Source organism: Aulonocara sp. 'chitande type north' Nkhata Bay, linkage group LG3, assembly GCF_057382095.1.
Source record: "Aulonocara sp. 'chitande type north' Nkhata Bay isolate Kocher_YH1m ecotype deep benthic linkage group LG3, A_spYH_male_GT1.1, whole genome shotgun sequence".
NCBI classification, from domain to species: Eukaryota; Metazoa; Chordata; class Actinopteri; order Cichliformes; family Cichlidae; genus Aulonocara; species Aulonocara sp. 'chitande type north' Nkhata Bay.
The window spans coordinates 53,792,966-53,806,809 of NC_141346.1; the positions used below are offsets into that span (position 1 = coordinate 53,792,966).

The 13,844-nt window shown below is 41.0% G+C and overlaps 1 protein-coding gene across 6 annotated transcripts in view; it reads left to right on the top strand.

Annotated features, from left to right (window-relative positions):
- The window catches only part of nrxn2b (neurexin 2b), a 719,066-nt gene that overhangs the window by 674,454 nt on the left and 30,768 nt on the right, over window positions 1–13,844 (top strand). For 5 of the 6 annotated variants that reach the window (XM_086285249.1, XM_086285255.1, XM_086285251.1 and 2 more), the window contains one exon: window positions 12,392–12,481. The exons of the other annotated variant lie outside the window; for it this stretch is intronic. In XM_086285249.1, the coding sequence (XP_086141375.1) occupies window positions 12,392–12,481 (90 nt within the window). The remainder of the gene's footprint in view (window positions 1–12,391; window positions 12,482–13,844) is intronic. 6 annotated transcript variants of the gene reach the window in all.

Consider the following 13,844-nt stretch of genomic DNA (forward strand, 5'->3'; position numbering starts at 1 on the left):
AGGACAAAATAGTTTGCGCTCACGGTTTGGGACTGTATTCAAACCTACTTCATTTTCTTGATGCTTACATTATGCAGTGTCATTGCTATGCTGTCCCAGCAGAAAACTTATGTCATCTTATGCTGTCGTTGTAAACCAGATTTCAAGAAAAATAGAACAAGTTGTCATGAAAAATGCCTGCAATGGTGCGTCTGTTGGATGGTACAGGTACCATATTTGTCTGGTCCCTCTAACAAAACAAGGAAGTGCACTTTCCTGTGAAATCCCCTTCCCCAGAGGGACTGTTGTGACCCACATCAAGCAGTCTCCTTGGTATACTTTTGCAGTTCTGAACCGTATCTGACATTCTGTGCATATTGAGAGTTACATGTGGGATACCTGGGGTCTCTGGTAAAAGCTCCCAGAGGATGAGGCCACAAGGAAGGTGGAAGTAAAACAGAGAATGTAGAGCCGTCATTCCTCGTGAAAAAGGTGGCAGATTTTCTCTCTGTATCTTATTCTGACAAAAAACACGTTTGTGTGCACTATAAGTGGCCTCAGCCCAAAATATCTGGAGATTACTGAAGATTTTGCATCGCTTTACTCACAAAGCCTTTATTAAAACCCGGGCTGGCCAGCAGCAAGCTTTTAAACAGAAGGCCATTTCGAGGTGATGATTTGGAGAGACAAGATGTTGACAGCGAATGTGGTCGTCACAGGTCAGGCACATTCAGCAGCTAAGCAACACGTCTCCTGACGTCCCACGAAGTGATGTTAGTAGTCCTCGGGGAGTCTGTGTGTCTGTGGGTGTTGTGGTCCATGTCTTATTCTACGTGTGACAGTGCATGCATCTGTCTGGGTGCATCACATAGTACAGCATGTTTGTGTGTCTGTGTGCATGTGCACATTGTATTTGATGGACAGAGAGCAGACAAAAAGTGTCAGAGGAACGCTCGGCCAACTAATCCAGCATGTCAGGTGTCCCCGGTGGCTCCTGCAGCAACAGTTATTGGCCCGCCCCACCTCCCATTTTCCCAAAATGGCATAGTGGCTCAATAAAAACCTCCCCGTGTCACACTGAGCACCTCAACCTTGCCTCAGAAAAACAGGCAGATGTTAGCACCGGTGCCATACGGGCTGTAATTGTACCATTTCACACTCTAGTCCCTTTATTTACTGGTCATCTGCTGTGAGAAAGGAAGTGGTCTCATGTGGTTAATAATTTTTTATCTTAAAAGGTTTGTTTGTGATTTTATGGCATTGCCCTTTAGGAATATTCATTTCTGAGTGACCAAAGTATTATTTTCTGGTTTGAGGCAATACAGAAAAATAAAGACTTAAGAATGACTGTTGCTCTGCATCAGTGTTTGTTAGCTTATGTATCATACAGTGTTTTTACAGAGCTTCACTGAACATTAATTAAAGCTAAACTGCAGCTTTTAAAAGAAGAAACACATTGTTTCTCTGGCCAATGCAAAGTTACATTTATATTTAGGCTTACATGGTCTGATAATTAGGCATGCAGATGCTAGCAGACTTATAAATTACAGCATGACTAATGATAAAGAGTCATGTTTGCTCACTTCTTCATAGCTTTTCTTTATTTTTGTTCTGGCATGCCATATTCCTCAAGTATATGTAACTTTGTTAAATGCTGAAACTTCCTTGGTCTAGGAACTGAGTAATGTCCATTATGTCCATAGAGCAGAGTTTTCTGATGTGAACAATGGTGCTTTTATCTTTTTTCTGAGAGGATGAATGACACATATAATGTTTTTCTCTAAAGTTACAGAAAGTTGTCTTACTGAAGTGATCTGAAGGCAATTTATAATGTATATGATGGCACAAAATGGTAATTGAAACTTTTTTTGTCATTTGCTGTTGTTAGTTTTTATGGCTGCGGTGATTTTATTTCAGAATGAACTTGTTAATTATGCAGTGGGGACAGGACTGCCACACTTTTTACCATTGATTTTCTGTTAAAGCTCGTGTCTCTGGAGTCTTGCATAGTGTATATCATCCATCTATCCATTAATTTTCTCCTGTATATCCAATTCAGGCTTGTAGTTCTGCCTGGAGGTACACCACAAACAGCTCACCAATCCACTGTAGGGCTAGCACAGAGACACAGGCAGCCATTTATAACTACAGCCTATTTAGAATGTCAGGAGAATATGCACTTTTGCTCATTGGTGATTCAGAAGTCTTCAGTTTTTGTGGTAGTTTAATTTTATAGTGAGAGACCAAATATCAACCAAAGCCCTGGAAAAAAACTGACTTGCCTTGTCGATATATTTAGGGTCATTGTCATGCTGGAAGACCCATCCACGACCCATCTCTCATCTTCTCATCCAAGATTTTATGCAATATTGGCCCTTTGACCCCCTCAAACACAAGTAGGTCCCAGACAGGCCACCAATCCACTGTTGGGCTAGCACAGAGAGATAGACAGTCATTCATAACTGTGGCCTGTTTGACTGTGGGGATGATGTTCTTTGGGTAGATCAGGTTAACGCCAACTAGCTTTATTTTGGCTTCATTTGACCACAACACTTCATCCCAAGCCTTCTTTGAATTATTTAGATGTTCTCTAGCAAACTTGAGATGGGGCTGTATGTGTACCTTCCTAAGCAGGAGGACCTTGCAGGCAGTGCAACGTTTCAGTGCATTGTCGTGTAGTGTGGTACAAGCGGTCTTCTTGGTGACTGTGGTCCCAACTGCCTTCAGATCTTTTGTAATGCAATATTTATTTGCTTTTAGGACAAAGGGAAACTGTCTTATACAGCACACCACAAACATACAATATATTGGGTTTCCCAAGAACATTACCCCAAACCCAAACCCTAAGTCCCTTTTCTCCCCCTCTCCACCCCCATCCTCCCTACCAACACACATTTGCAGCATAACCATGACATTCCAATGACACAACAGGTTAACATAATGAACAAGGAGAAAGGTACAATAGATCAGTGATTTAAAACAAAAAGAGAATAACATGCATTAACTCCCTATTGCACATTTCTGAGCAACCTTTTGGTCTCTCTAATTCCCTTTAGCCAGTTTTGGACTGTTGAGGGGTTTGCATGGTTGACCCTAGCTGAGGATAGTACTAAGTACAAGATATCTAAGAAGGCATGTAACCAGTGTTTCACCGAGAGATCATGTGGTGGTAGCCACCTCTGAACCACTAGTTTTTTGGCCCCAGTTATGCCTGCCAGCCACAATTTGCGTGCTTTCATTGTCATTGGAAGCCTAGAGTCATCAAGCAGAAGATGTAACAGTGGGTCAACAGGAAGACTGATATTTGTCAGTGATGTCAATAACTTTATTACCTTGTCCCAGAAGAAGAACACATCAGGACAGTCATGCATTAAGAGAATGCATTAAACCTTAATGCATTCTCTTTGGGATAGTAGCAGTAAGAATTAGAGGTTATTTTCATCTGGAATCTCTTCTGACCTTCAGATCTTTAACAAGCTCCTTCCATGTAGTTTTGGGCTATTCAACACTTTTTTCATGATCATCCTCAATTCATGAGGCAAGATCTTGCAAATGGAGGGTGATAATGATCATTTTAGATTTCATCTATTTTCAAATAATTGGAAATAATTGGAATTGGAAGAAAATTGCATGAGCTCCTTACTGGTGGTCTTTTAACCTTGTGCAAGTCTACAGTTATGTCCCTAGCATCTTTTGAGCGCTCTTTTGGTCTTGCCCGTTGCAGCCTGATGGTGGAGAGGTTGGAATGGAAGAAACTCATTTTGTGAACAGGTGTGCTTTATACACAGGAGTAAGATCAGGAGTATCTGTAATGGATTGATTGATTCTCCTGGGTTGTAGAGGATCAAGTGCGTATTTCTTTCAATGAAATTCAAATCATTTTTATATAAGTTTTTATATATCATTTACTTCTGGTTGATAGTCTCCAGTAAAATGAAACTCTCATTAGAGAGTCTTCATTTCTTTGTAATTGAGCAAAATCACAAGTTCAGCAGGAGATTAAATATTTTCTTTGCTTCACTGGAGTAAGGAGGATGTACTGGTCCTCCTGCCTTACACTCTTCTCTGCTGAGCCTTCTCTTGTCGCACACCAGCTCACATTCCTTGTCACATTTGATTTCCACACTGTAAAAGGTGTTCACAATATTATCCCCACGTAAGACCTCACCCAGGTTCCTCTGTCTTGCAAATGATGAGTTCTCATTTGCAGAAAGGCAGGCATAAGGAACCTGGTTATGGGCGCAGCTCTAGAAACACAGAACAGGACTACAGGCAGCAGGGACAGTCCAACATTTTGAATGCATCATGGGTGTATATCATTTTCATCAAAAAGCAGATTTAATTCTAAATTGTAGTTTAGATTTTAAAATCCTGCTCATAGATCAAATTCCACAAATGTCTTTTTTTTACTCTTTTCTTGAGTTATTCTCTTCCTGTTCTTTACTTTCTTGCCAATCAAGCTGCTGAAACACCCCAAGGAGAGGTCAGATTTAGTGAGCGGAGGCCGCTATAGCAGTAATCCCTCTCTTACAAGGAGCCAGTTGCCCTTTCAACCACTGAAACAAATTTTCCATCTTAGCTGTTTCTAAGCTGTGAAGGGAGACGTGTTGTTGTTTATATAGAGATATAGTATAGTTTTTGTAGTAAATTGTAATACGTGAATCTGTCTGATTTGTGTCATACTACTCCATCACATTAACTCTTTCTGTGAATCTAGGTGTCTGTCTGCCCAGTGACAGCTGGGCTGAGCCCCATTGGATTAGATAGACAGAGGAAAATGGATGGATGAATGGATGGTGGCTATAGTCACAGGACACAGTGAGTTGTGACATTACAGTAAGAATTCAGCTTCAGGAAGAATCCATTCATTTTATGTGAGTTTATACCACACTTGGCATTTGGGATTCACTAAGGTGTCCCCTGAGCTTTGAATAATCATTCTGAATTTTACAACCACAGTTATATCAACACCATCACAGCATATTGGCTGCGATTACCATATTTTGCTGCCTCATAACTGTGTCATTATGACCAATGAGAGCTCACAGTGTGCAATCCTACTGTTTCCTAGTCATTGAGAGCTGTATTTACAAACAGCAGATTTACTATGGAGCTGTCACTTCACTTTAGTTTCTGACTGCAGTTGAGCAGAACTGGAAAGAAGAAGTGGCGGTTAGGGGATGGCAAGGGATGCATGGATGGAGGGTCTGACGGCAGGGGGGGTAGGAAAGAGGAAAAGGAATGTGCGGCAAAGTGTAGCAAAGGGGATGCATTGCTGAAAATGTCTAATGGAGAAGAAGGAAGAGAGAGGAAGAAAGAGAAGGAGTGGTTTGGTGGGGGGAGGCGAAATCCAGTATGCATGCTGGAAGCAAGCTGCTGTTACTGCTGAGATGGATAAGGCTTCTTACTGATGGATAAAGAATGTTACTGACTAATAAGAGCTTCACAAATTGGATTGCAACACAGCGGGCAAGATTAAGATAAGATAAACTTAATTTGTCCCAGATTTGGGAAATTCTTTACATATAGCCTGTCCAATGTGATAGAGCATAAACACACCATTCACGTGCAATGTAGAGTCGTGCATGAACTTAGAATAAGTTTGTAAAACATAAATTACTTGCTGCTCCAGATAATGTTGACTTTGAGGAGTCCAGCCCAGGTCTTAATACAGATCATAAGACAAGGGCAGAAAAGAAAAGAGGAAAGATAAAGTACAAAGACAGGGCTGTTGTTATTGCGTGTTTTCACTCTGTAAGGCACTTAGAGGATCTGTGCAGCGTGAAGGCTGGCATTTATAGTCGGGGGGGAGTAAAGAGGAAAGACATGGATTCACAGAAGAAGAGAGACTCTTTGTACCAGCAAGGTCACCTTCAGCTCTTCCGACTGAGTTGTTAAGATGTTCTTACTACTCAGATAAATGGTCTGAGTAAAGGGGTCAACAAAGCTCTTGGCTATGCTCTCTCCTTCCTACTTCCCCTTTTTATCTTTACCTTCATGTTGCCACGGTGCGTCGGTAACCATCTTTGTCTCTGCTACCTCTGCAGTCAGGGAGACCTGCATCGCTTTAATGTTCCTCCAAGCACTAGATGACAGACGACGGTGTGGAGTGAACCACATGGTGGGATTGGCAGGAAACCATTTCAACTGTCATATGGTATGGCACCAGCAGCTTTATATACTGGAAACTAGGCTCATTCATTCATTTTCCATAACGTTAATAATTCAGTTCCATTTATACAGTGCTGAATCACAATAACGGTCACCTCAAGGTAGTTTATATTGTAAGGTAATACAATATAAACTACCTTGAGAAAAAGGTAGAAAATCAGTCAGTCGACCCCCAAAAAGACAGACTGTAGAAGAGAGACAGGAATGAATAATAACTAATGATTAAATGCAGAGGGGTGTATAAACACACAAAGAATGCAAAACCTATGGCATTTGCAGCGTAACTAAAGGAAGATCCAGGGTCACCTCATCCAGCCCTAATTAGTCTGCACTGTCGTAACAGCCCCTGCATGACATTAAGGTATAAATGTAACTTATTCAGCATTAACGCCAACACAGTACGGAGCTCCTGGAATTGAGCGCAAAATGTTTCCATTTTCTCAAAATTCTTAAAATATGCTTTTCTCACAGAAACTCTATAAACTAGTCCTTGGTTAGGACTAGTTTATAGAGTTGCGCCACAGAAGCTCTGTGTTTCTGTAATCTGCAGTCGCTAACACAAATTTCTGTTGTTCATTCGTGTTTTTTATGTTATTACTATAAGCAGGTGGAGTTTTTAAGTTCACTTTACCCTGAAAACAGCTCTTTATAATAATAATTTTAAAAAAAAAGTATTCTTAAAGCTTTACTGGGATTCGATGCGTGACAAACATTTGTCATATTTTGGGCTCTTACATTATTACATTCAAGGTACAGGTACAGCAGAAAAGCCAGTAATAGTTAATTGAAGTCAGCCAGCTTAGTCACTTGTCTCTAATGATAGTTCCCTCCCTCATTCTGCTGGTTCTTATTGGGCCTCTGGTGCTCTGTGACTTCTTGTGATTGGATCTTGCACCGTTGGAAGGTATTTCCAATTATTGGCCTGTGACTATGTGATGATGGAGAGAGCAAGAACACTAAAACAGTCAAGGAATAATGATGAGTAGAGAAAGGGAAAGAGGAGAGACAGCTAAGTAGTGCAGATCAAGAGAGGGAAAAGATTGCTTTGGGTAATTAGAGAAGTGACAACTTTGATTTCCACACGAGTTGGGGTTGGGAAGGTGGGGGGAGGGGGGCTTTCTTTGGCTCACTTTGGCAGCCACCCTCGCACAAATCCACTGTGGCCGAGATGAAAGGTGGTAAGGATCCTGTCGAAGCAAGACGAAAGAGGGGAAGAAATGAAAACGAGCTGCTGCATTGATAACTGCTGCAAAGATGAAAGACAGATGAGCTAGCTGTTAAAACAGCGAGCTGTCTGTTTGAGATGCACGCAGACGTGAATGGTGGCTGATGTATTTACATTGAACAAAAGAGCATGGTGGGTAGGTAAATTGCTTTCTTTTCCCTCGCGTTTCACATGAAGAGACAAAACTCGTCTGCAGTCTCTGGTTTAAAAAAAAGATGGAGGAGAAAAAAACAGATCCAAAACTGCCATCTTATCGTGTCAATTTTGTCAATTTTTGACTCTTTAACATCATCTCCCAGAAAAATAGACTGAAATTTGACTCTGCACTGGCATCACTTGCCATCTTTCCCAAACACCTGTTGGAATTGCTATAAAATCACAATTTGATCACATTTGTTAATAAAAGAACCGAACAAAAGAAAAAAAAACAGGAGCAAGTATTTAAGAACAACACAAGAGATGCATCTAGTAGCACGAGGTTACATTACATAAGGCTGTGGTTTCCTATGCCAATCTGCTCTCAAAAACACCCAGTGGATAAGAGAGCAATCCATCTAAAGTTACCAAATGAAAAGCAGAATGAGGCGAGTTTGATGGAGAGAGGTTTCTGTGAGAGGAGGAAGAGCGGGATGGCTGCTGGCCAATCGTCTCCAATGTAATCTCCATTCTTATGGATGGATTTCCAATGTGGGTGTCCTGTACAAGGGCATCTGGCTGCCTGCAGAGCTACATGATATGCAGTTGGCTCCTTGGAGAGTTGCTACAAACACAATCGCATGTAATCACACAGACATGGACGTTTGTACTGATACGCAAAGACACAGTGTGTGATTCATATGCTGGATTATCAAAACATCCAAATCTCCGACACTCTCAGACACACTCTGCACTCCTGGCATGCTGTGCAGGTCCCCTGCCTCCCCTACCTTGCTTTGTGTCTCCCCAGGGTGCCAGTTAATCAGCGTGCCTTTGCCTTGCCCCTAGCAACACAGCTGTGATACCTACCCAAAACCAGTCTGATCATAGCTTTTAATCCCGCCAATGCTCCAGGTGGCTGAGGACAGACACGTGTCTGTCCTCAGCAGCGGTGTTTCAGGGACATGAAGAAGCATGAAGTATAGGCTTAGGCTCATATTTGACATAAAGCGCAGAGCTGTGTCTGCTAAACATTATTATTTAACATAGAAGTCAACAATAACAAATCCATTCATAGAGCCTCACTTCTGGTCCTAGTATGAACAAAGATCATGATGCATCATGAAAGTCTTTGAGTGCATCAAAGACTTTCATGATGCATCAGGGCTATTATATTGTCAAACTGTATTCCTTGCATAAGTGTGTGGACCCTTTAAGGGAATATTTCCGTATATCTGATACACTGCTTTCCATTGGTGAACATTGGCTATAAAAGGAAAAAAAATACATCCCTCAAAGTAATAGAACCACTGATTCGTTTACTAGTTTATCACTCTCTCCCTCTCTTGTATATCAGATTTTACTTGAGCACCAGGTACGAGAGCATTGTTCCTCCATCTTTCATATCAAGCGAAGAGAACAGTCCTGGGAATGGAGTGAGCACGATAATAGTGGAGAAGGAGAGGAGAAGGGCCCAGCTGTTTACTCTATCCCCCCCTCCCCATTCTTATGCAGAGCAGGCTTCAGCTGGTAGGAGCGAGGAGCGAGAAGGGAGAAGCGTCACTGTTTCACACAGAATGACTTATTTCTCTAAGGATCCGAATACAAACAGATGCAAACACACAAGCAGGACACAGAGGAATTTGGGTTTTAGAAATTGCAGTGTAGAGGACATTAAAAAAAACCTGTCCAACAGGACGTTGTGCCACTTTTTCCCTTGCCACTGCACATATGTTTTGCTAAAATTTAATTTATAGTCAAATTTTCTTTGTTGTGGTTTCCATCAGATCCTGTTTTTTTCCTCTTGTCCCTCTTTTTTTGTTTTTGTTTCAAGTGGTTAGGTAAGAAGCCTCCTTGTTGATTTCTCTGCTGTCTTTGGTTGCTGATGAGGATGTTGTCACTCACTCCTGATCACCAGGGAAGGATACACACATTTACATACAGTACACACTCTACACTCTGAGCATTTATTACTTTGCCTGCCACACACTTAGACTGTGTGGAAGTGCCTGTGTACTACATCTAATATCCTAGTAATAAACTTGCTGCGTCGTGGGGAGATGAAGAATACAGAGGTAAAATTGAGTGAAGGTAAATAAAACAAAACAAAGGCAGGGGATTAACGGGGCAAGTGAGAGATATGTGAGAAAAGGGGAGAAGTAACGGTGAGCTTGGATGGACAAGAAATGACAGCTGTGCATAGCGAATAGAAGGAGAAAGAACAGAAAAATAGTAGCTGAGGAAGAATTTATAAAGAACGAGGGAAACGGGAGATGAAAAGAAGGGATATAGGTGCAAGGGAAGAATAGGGCATGGAAGTTATTAGCAAACAAAGACATCAAAATTAGTTTTGGCAAGGGGAGGTGAGAAAAAGGACAGCGCCAAGTGTGGCTGAAGGATTGTTTGATAATAAGGGAAGGACAAGCAGAGAAGAAGAGCAGTTAGATGGAAAGGAGCAAGCACGAGGAAATGGATAAGTGAGTAAGACAAAGGAAAGGGATTAGAGAAAGAATGATGGAAACAAGAAAGGAAAGGAACATTTTCATGGAGAGGACACAGAAGATGAGGAGGGTGAACCCATTTTTGAAGAAGCCTGCCACTAGAGGGAGAAGTACCGGTGGATGATCATTATCCACAAATTATTTGGCTGGTAAAAGGGATCTTGTATTGGATTGTGTTGCTGGAAGTGGCTGATTCAGAAGTGAAAGTTAGAGGAGGGAGGAGATTTAGTCAGGGTTTGTGGATGAGATGGCAGATGTGGCAGTAGGAGGAGAACACGCATGCACACAATTGATTCATCTCACTAAGGACTTCTGCCTCCCACAATTTTGCTTTCGCTCTGTTATTATTTTGATTTTGCCGTTTTTCTGCAACCCCCACCATCACCACCACACCCCTCTCATTTGTCCCATCTTCCCCTCGTCCCTGTCTGCTGCCAGCGGCATCTGTCTCTCCTTCTCTAATTCGGTGATTGCAACAGAGTGGCCGTGTCATTTCTAAAACCAGGGTTGTATGTGCACTCTAATTGCCGTACTGGTTTTCCAGAAGTCAGAGCTGTGCCTGGATAATCTTAAGTGCGTGTAATTGCTGCATGAGCGTTTCCTTTCAATTTAGACTAATTTCAGTTTCAGAAAGAAAACACAGATGGTCCAAATGTTAACCTGCTTAAATAGATCAGGTTCATGACTTGAGGGTCTCAAGTCACTAAAAAGATCAAAATTCCAGACAAAATTCCTATTTTCGTCATCAGTGTGCCAGCTATCATTTATCCCAGGCTTCTTCCTTCTCCGTGCGTTTTCTCTGTTCAGATTTCATTATCTTTCGGCCCTCTGCCCCACACACAAACAACTGTTTCCCTTCATATACAGTATGCACACGTGGAAACGCATCTCCTCTTGCTTATGTGAGCCATTTCTACAGAGGCAGGTGTGGGTAGAGAGACCCCTGGGGAGTAGATGTAGGTACTGCAGAACTGAGGTGGTCTATTTTAGATCATTGCGGCACCACAGAGGGTGGTGCTAAGGGGGGAGTTGGGGCAAAATCAGTGTATACTTGTGAGGATGCAGGATGTAGCACTCTAAGCTTAGAGTGTTTACCGTTTAGACACTGTTCCCAAACCTTCCCTGAATCCCTGACTCATCTCTCTGCAGATAATTCCATCAGCATCTCCTGTCAGTATCCTGCTATGAACTCCAATTCAATCTATGTCCACTCTTTTTTTCCCCCTCAGACTGTAGCAAGTAATGCATTTTGGACACATTCCTACATGTCATATATTTTATATGTTGGTGTATATACTACATCCATATATATATATATATATATATATATATATATATATATATATATATATATATATACACTTTCGTGATTCTCATTTTTTGGTACCACTCGCAGAACTTTATCCCTCTGCTAGGACACCAGGGGATTCCCTGACCTCATTTTAGCTAGCATAGCTCTCAGGTTTTTGACAAAGGCTGCTGTTTGACGTACATAAAACTCCTAATTAATCCTCTGACTTTACCACCGCATTAGATTTTATTAAAACCCCAAGTCTGGTCACATCAGCCCTCGTCTTCCCTAATTCCAGCTCTGTCTCTGTTGACAGTGCTATAAGAGGTACAGCGTATGACCCCGAGGTTGATTGAAGTGAAGTGAGGGATAATAAGTTTGCACAACAGCAATGAAACTTCTTTGACACGTTGATGAAGTGATGCTAATTGCCAAGTGCCACTGAGAAGTGCTCCATTAATGCATAAGAAGGAAGAAAAAAACCTGAGAAAAACTCAGTGCTGACAGTTTCACTAAATCTTTTTTCTCTTTAGTCAGAGTGGAGTAACTGGATGTAAAGTGAAGTGATGCTCCACAGGTGGAGGTTTGCTCATCAGCAATGCTTTGTGTGCGGCAGGAACTTAAATATGTCTTCCTTGGAACAACCATGAAATGTGTTTTAATTCTCTGTGATTATGTCATGCTCATGTGAAATAACAATGGGAAATCTTTTTTTCTGCTTTATTATTTCATACTGTAATAACTGTGTTGTTTACTGACTGCTGATTCTGTGACTCTGTGACAGCTATTATAATTTAGCACTTCCACAAATGTAATCATACTATATCTAAATAATTCATAAATCTGTTTAACTTGTTAGTGCATTTAAAAAAATCATTTAAAATTCAAGGTAACTAGAATGCTGTTAACTTGTCTAACCAAACAAACCAGCCCGAAAACACATCCACAAGTTCTTCCTGTCCTAACTAAAGCTGATTTAAAGTACATAACTTGCTAAACATTTGCCATGTTGCCCTTCTAACCTCTAACCTTTCAACTTCCAGATTTGTGTAACCTTTTCTTAATTTGTCTTCTCCAAATTTCTTAAAGGGAACTTTGATAATGAGCGCCTGGCTATTGCTAGACAAAGAATCCCATACCGACTTGGTCGGGTAGTTGACGAGTGGCTACTCGACAAAGGTAATAAAATCCCTTTAACTCCACTAATGATCTAACTGCCTAACCTACCGTTAACCACCACTCTGGAAGAGGTGCAGTGCCAAGCATCAAGGGTGAATACGATCTGGCTTTTTCACACGACTGTGGGTCCATTATAACCCAGTGCAGACTTTAAAAGCCTGCAAATGACTGACTGATATATAATTAGCTAATTCTTTTGAAGTTTTTCTTTATCTCCAGTGATGGGAAGCCACGCTGCAAATGAGGTATTGTCAGAAGATATTTTCTTTTCCTCTCAGTTTTATATCTAGTTGTCAGTTAAAGCTGTTCACTGTGACAAAAAATTGTCATTCCAAAAAACAATTACCTTCTATAAGTTTTCGTTCCTCTGAAGTATTGATTTGGAGATATAAAAAGGACCTTATCCAAAGCACCTTAAACTGGGGCTGCATCTCTTCAGAGAAATAACTCCCGAATAACCCAACATAACCCCGTAATAACCTGACCACATGTAAACAACCTAGTGAATCCGTTTGCTTCTTTCATGTGTCTTTTGTTGGCTGAATGTGAACTTGTACTGACTAATCACTCATGAAAACAGAGCAAAAAGAAAAGAATGACTATCCTCAAGGAAAAGAATCCCCATGAAAGTCACTAAAAGTTAAAGGGACTGTTGTGTTTGTTCAGCGTGTGGGCTCCATTTCTCGCCCAACGTTACACAGAACTTGAGCCACAAGTTTGTAATGCGATGCCATGAAAGTGACAATTCTTTAACCCTTTGAGTGCTGAATGTCCCAACCTCTCTGTCTTGTGCCGCGTGTTTGTGCTGCTGAAGGTGGTTGATTCTTATTTTTTTAAAAAGAAAGAAAGAAGAAGAAGTTGAGTTTCTACTTCAAAGACAACTTTTTTTATTGGTAACTAGCGCACACAGAACTCTAGCAAACTATTAAAAAAAACAGTACAAGGATAAGAATCTAAGACTTTACAGTAACATCTGCAATAGCTTCACTATTTGCATAAGAGATGTATTGCAATTATCATGAATTAAGCTTTTGAGGCCAGATACCTTTAGGGGGGTTCCTGAAATGGAACTGTGAACGATAAAACATGCACGCATGAATTCAGAAGATGAAATTTGTCTGCGAGAGCTAAATGAAGTATTCATGTGACAGACAAACAAGATAAATGAAGTGCTTGCATATTTATTTCATGGAAACAAAACAATCCTTGCATTCATTTCTAGTTCGAGGAAAACTGACTTCTGTGCTCTCCTCTGACATGCTGGGGAATGCACTTTTGCTGAGGTTAGTTAGGACACAAATCAGAATTAAAGAGGCTTGGGAGATGAAAGTTGAATGAAAAAGTGGATCAATAAAAAATGACT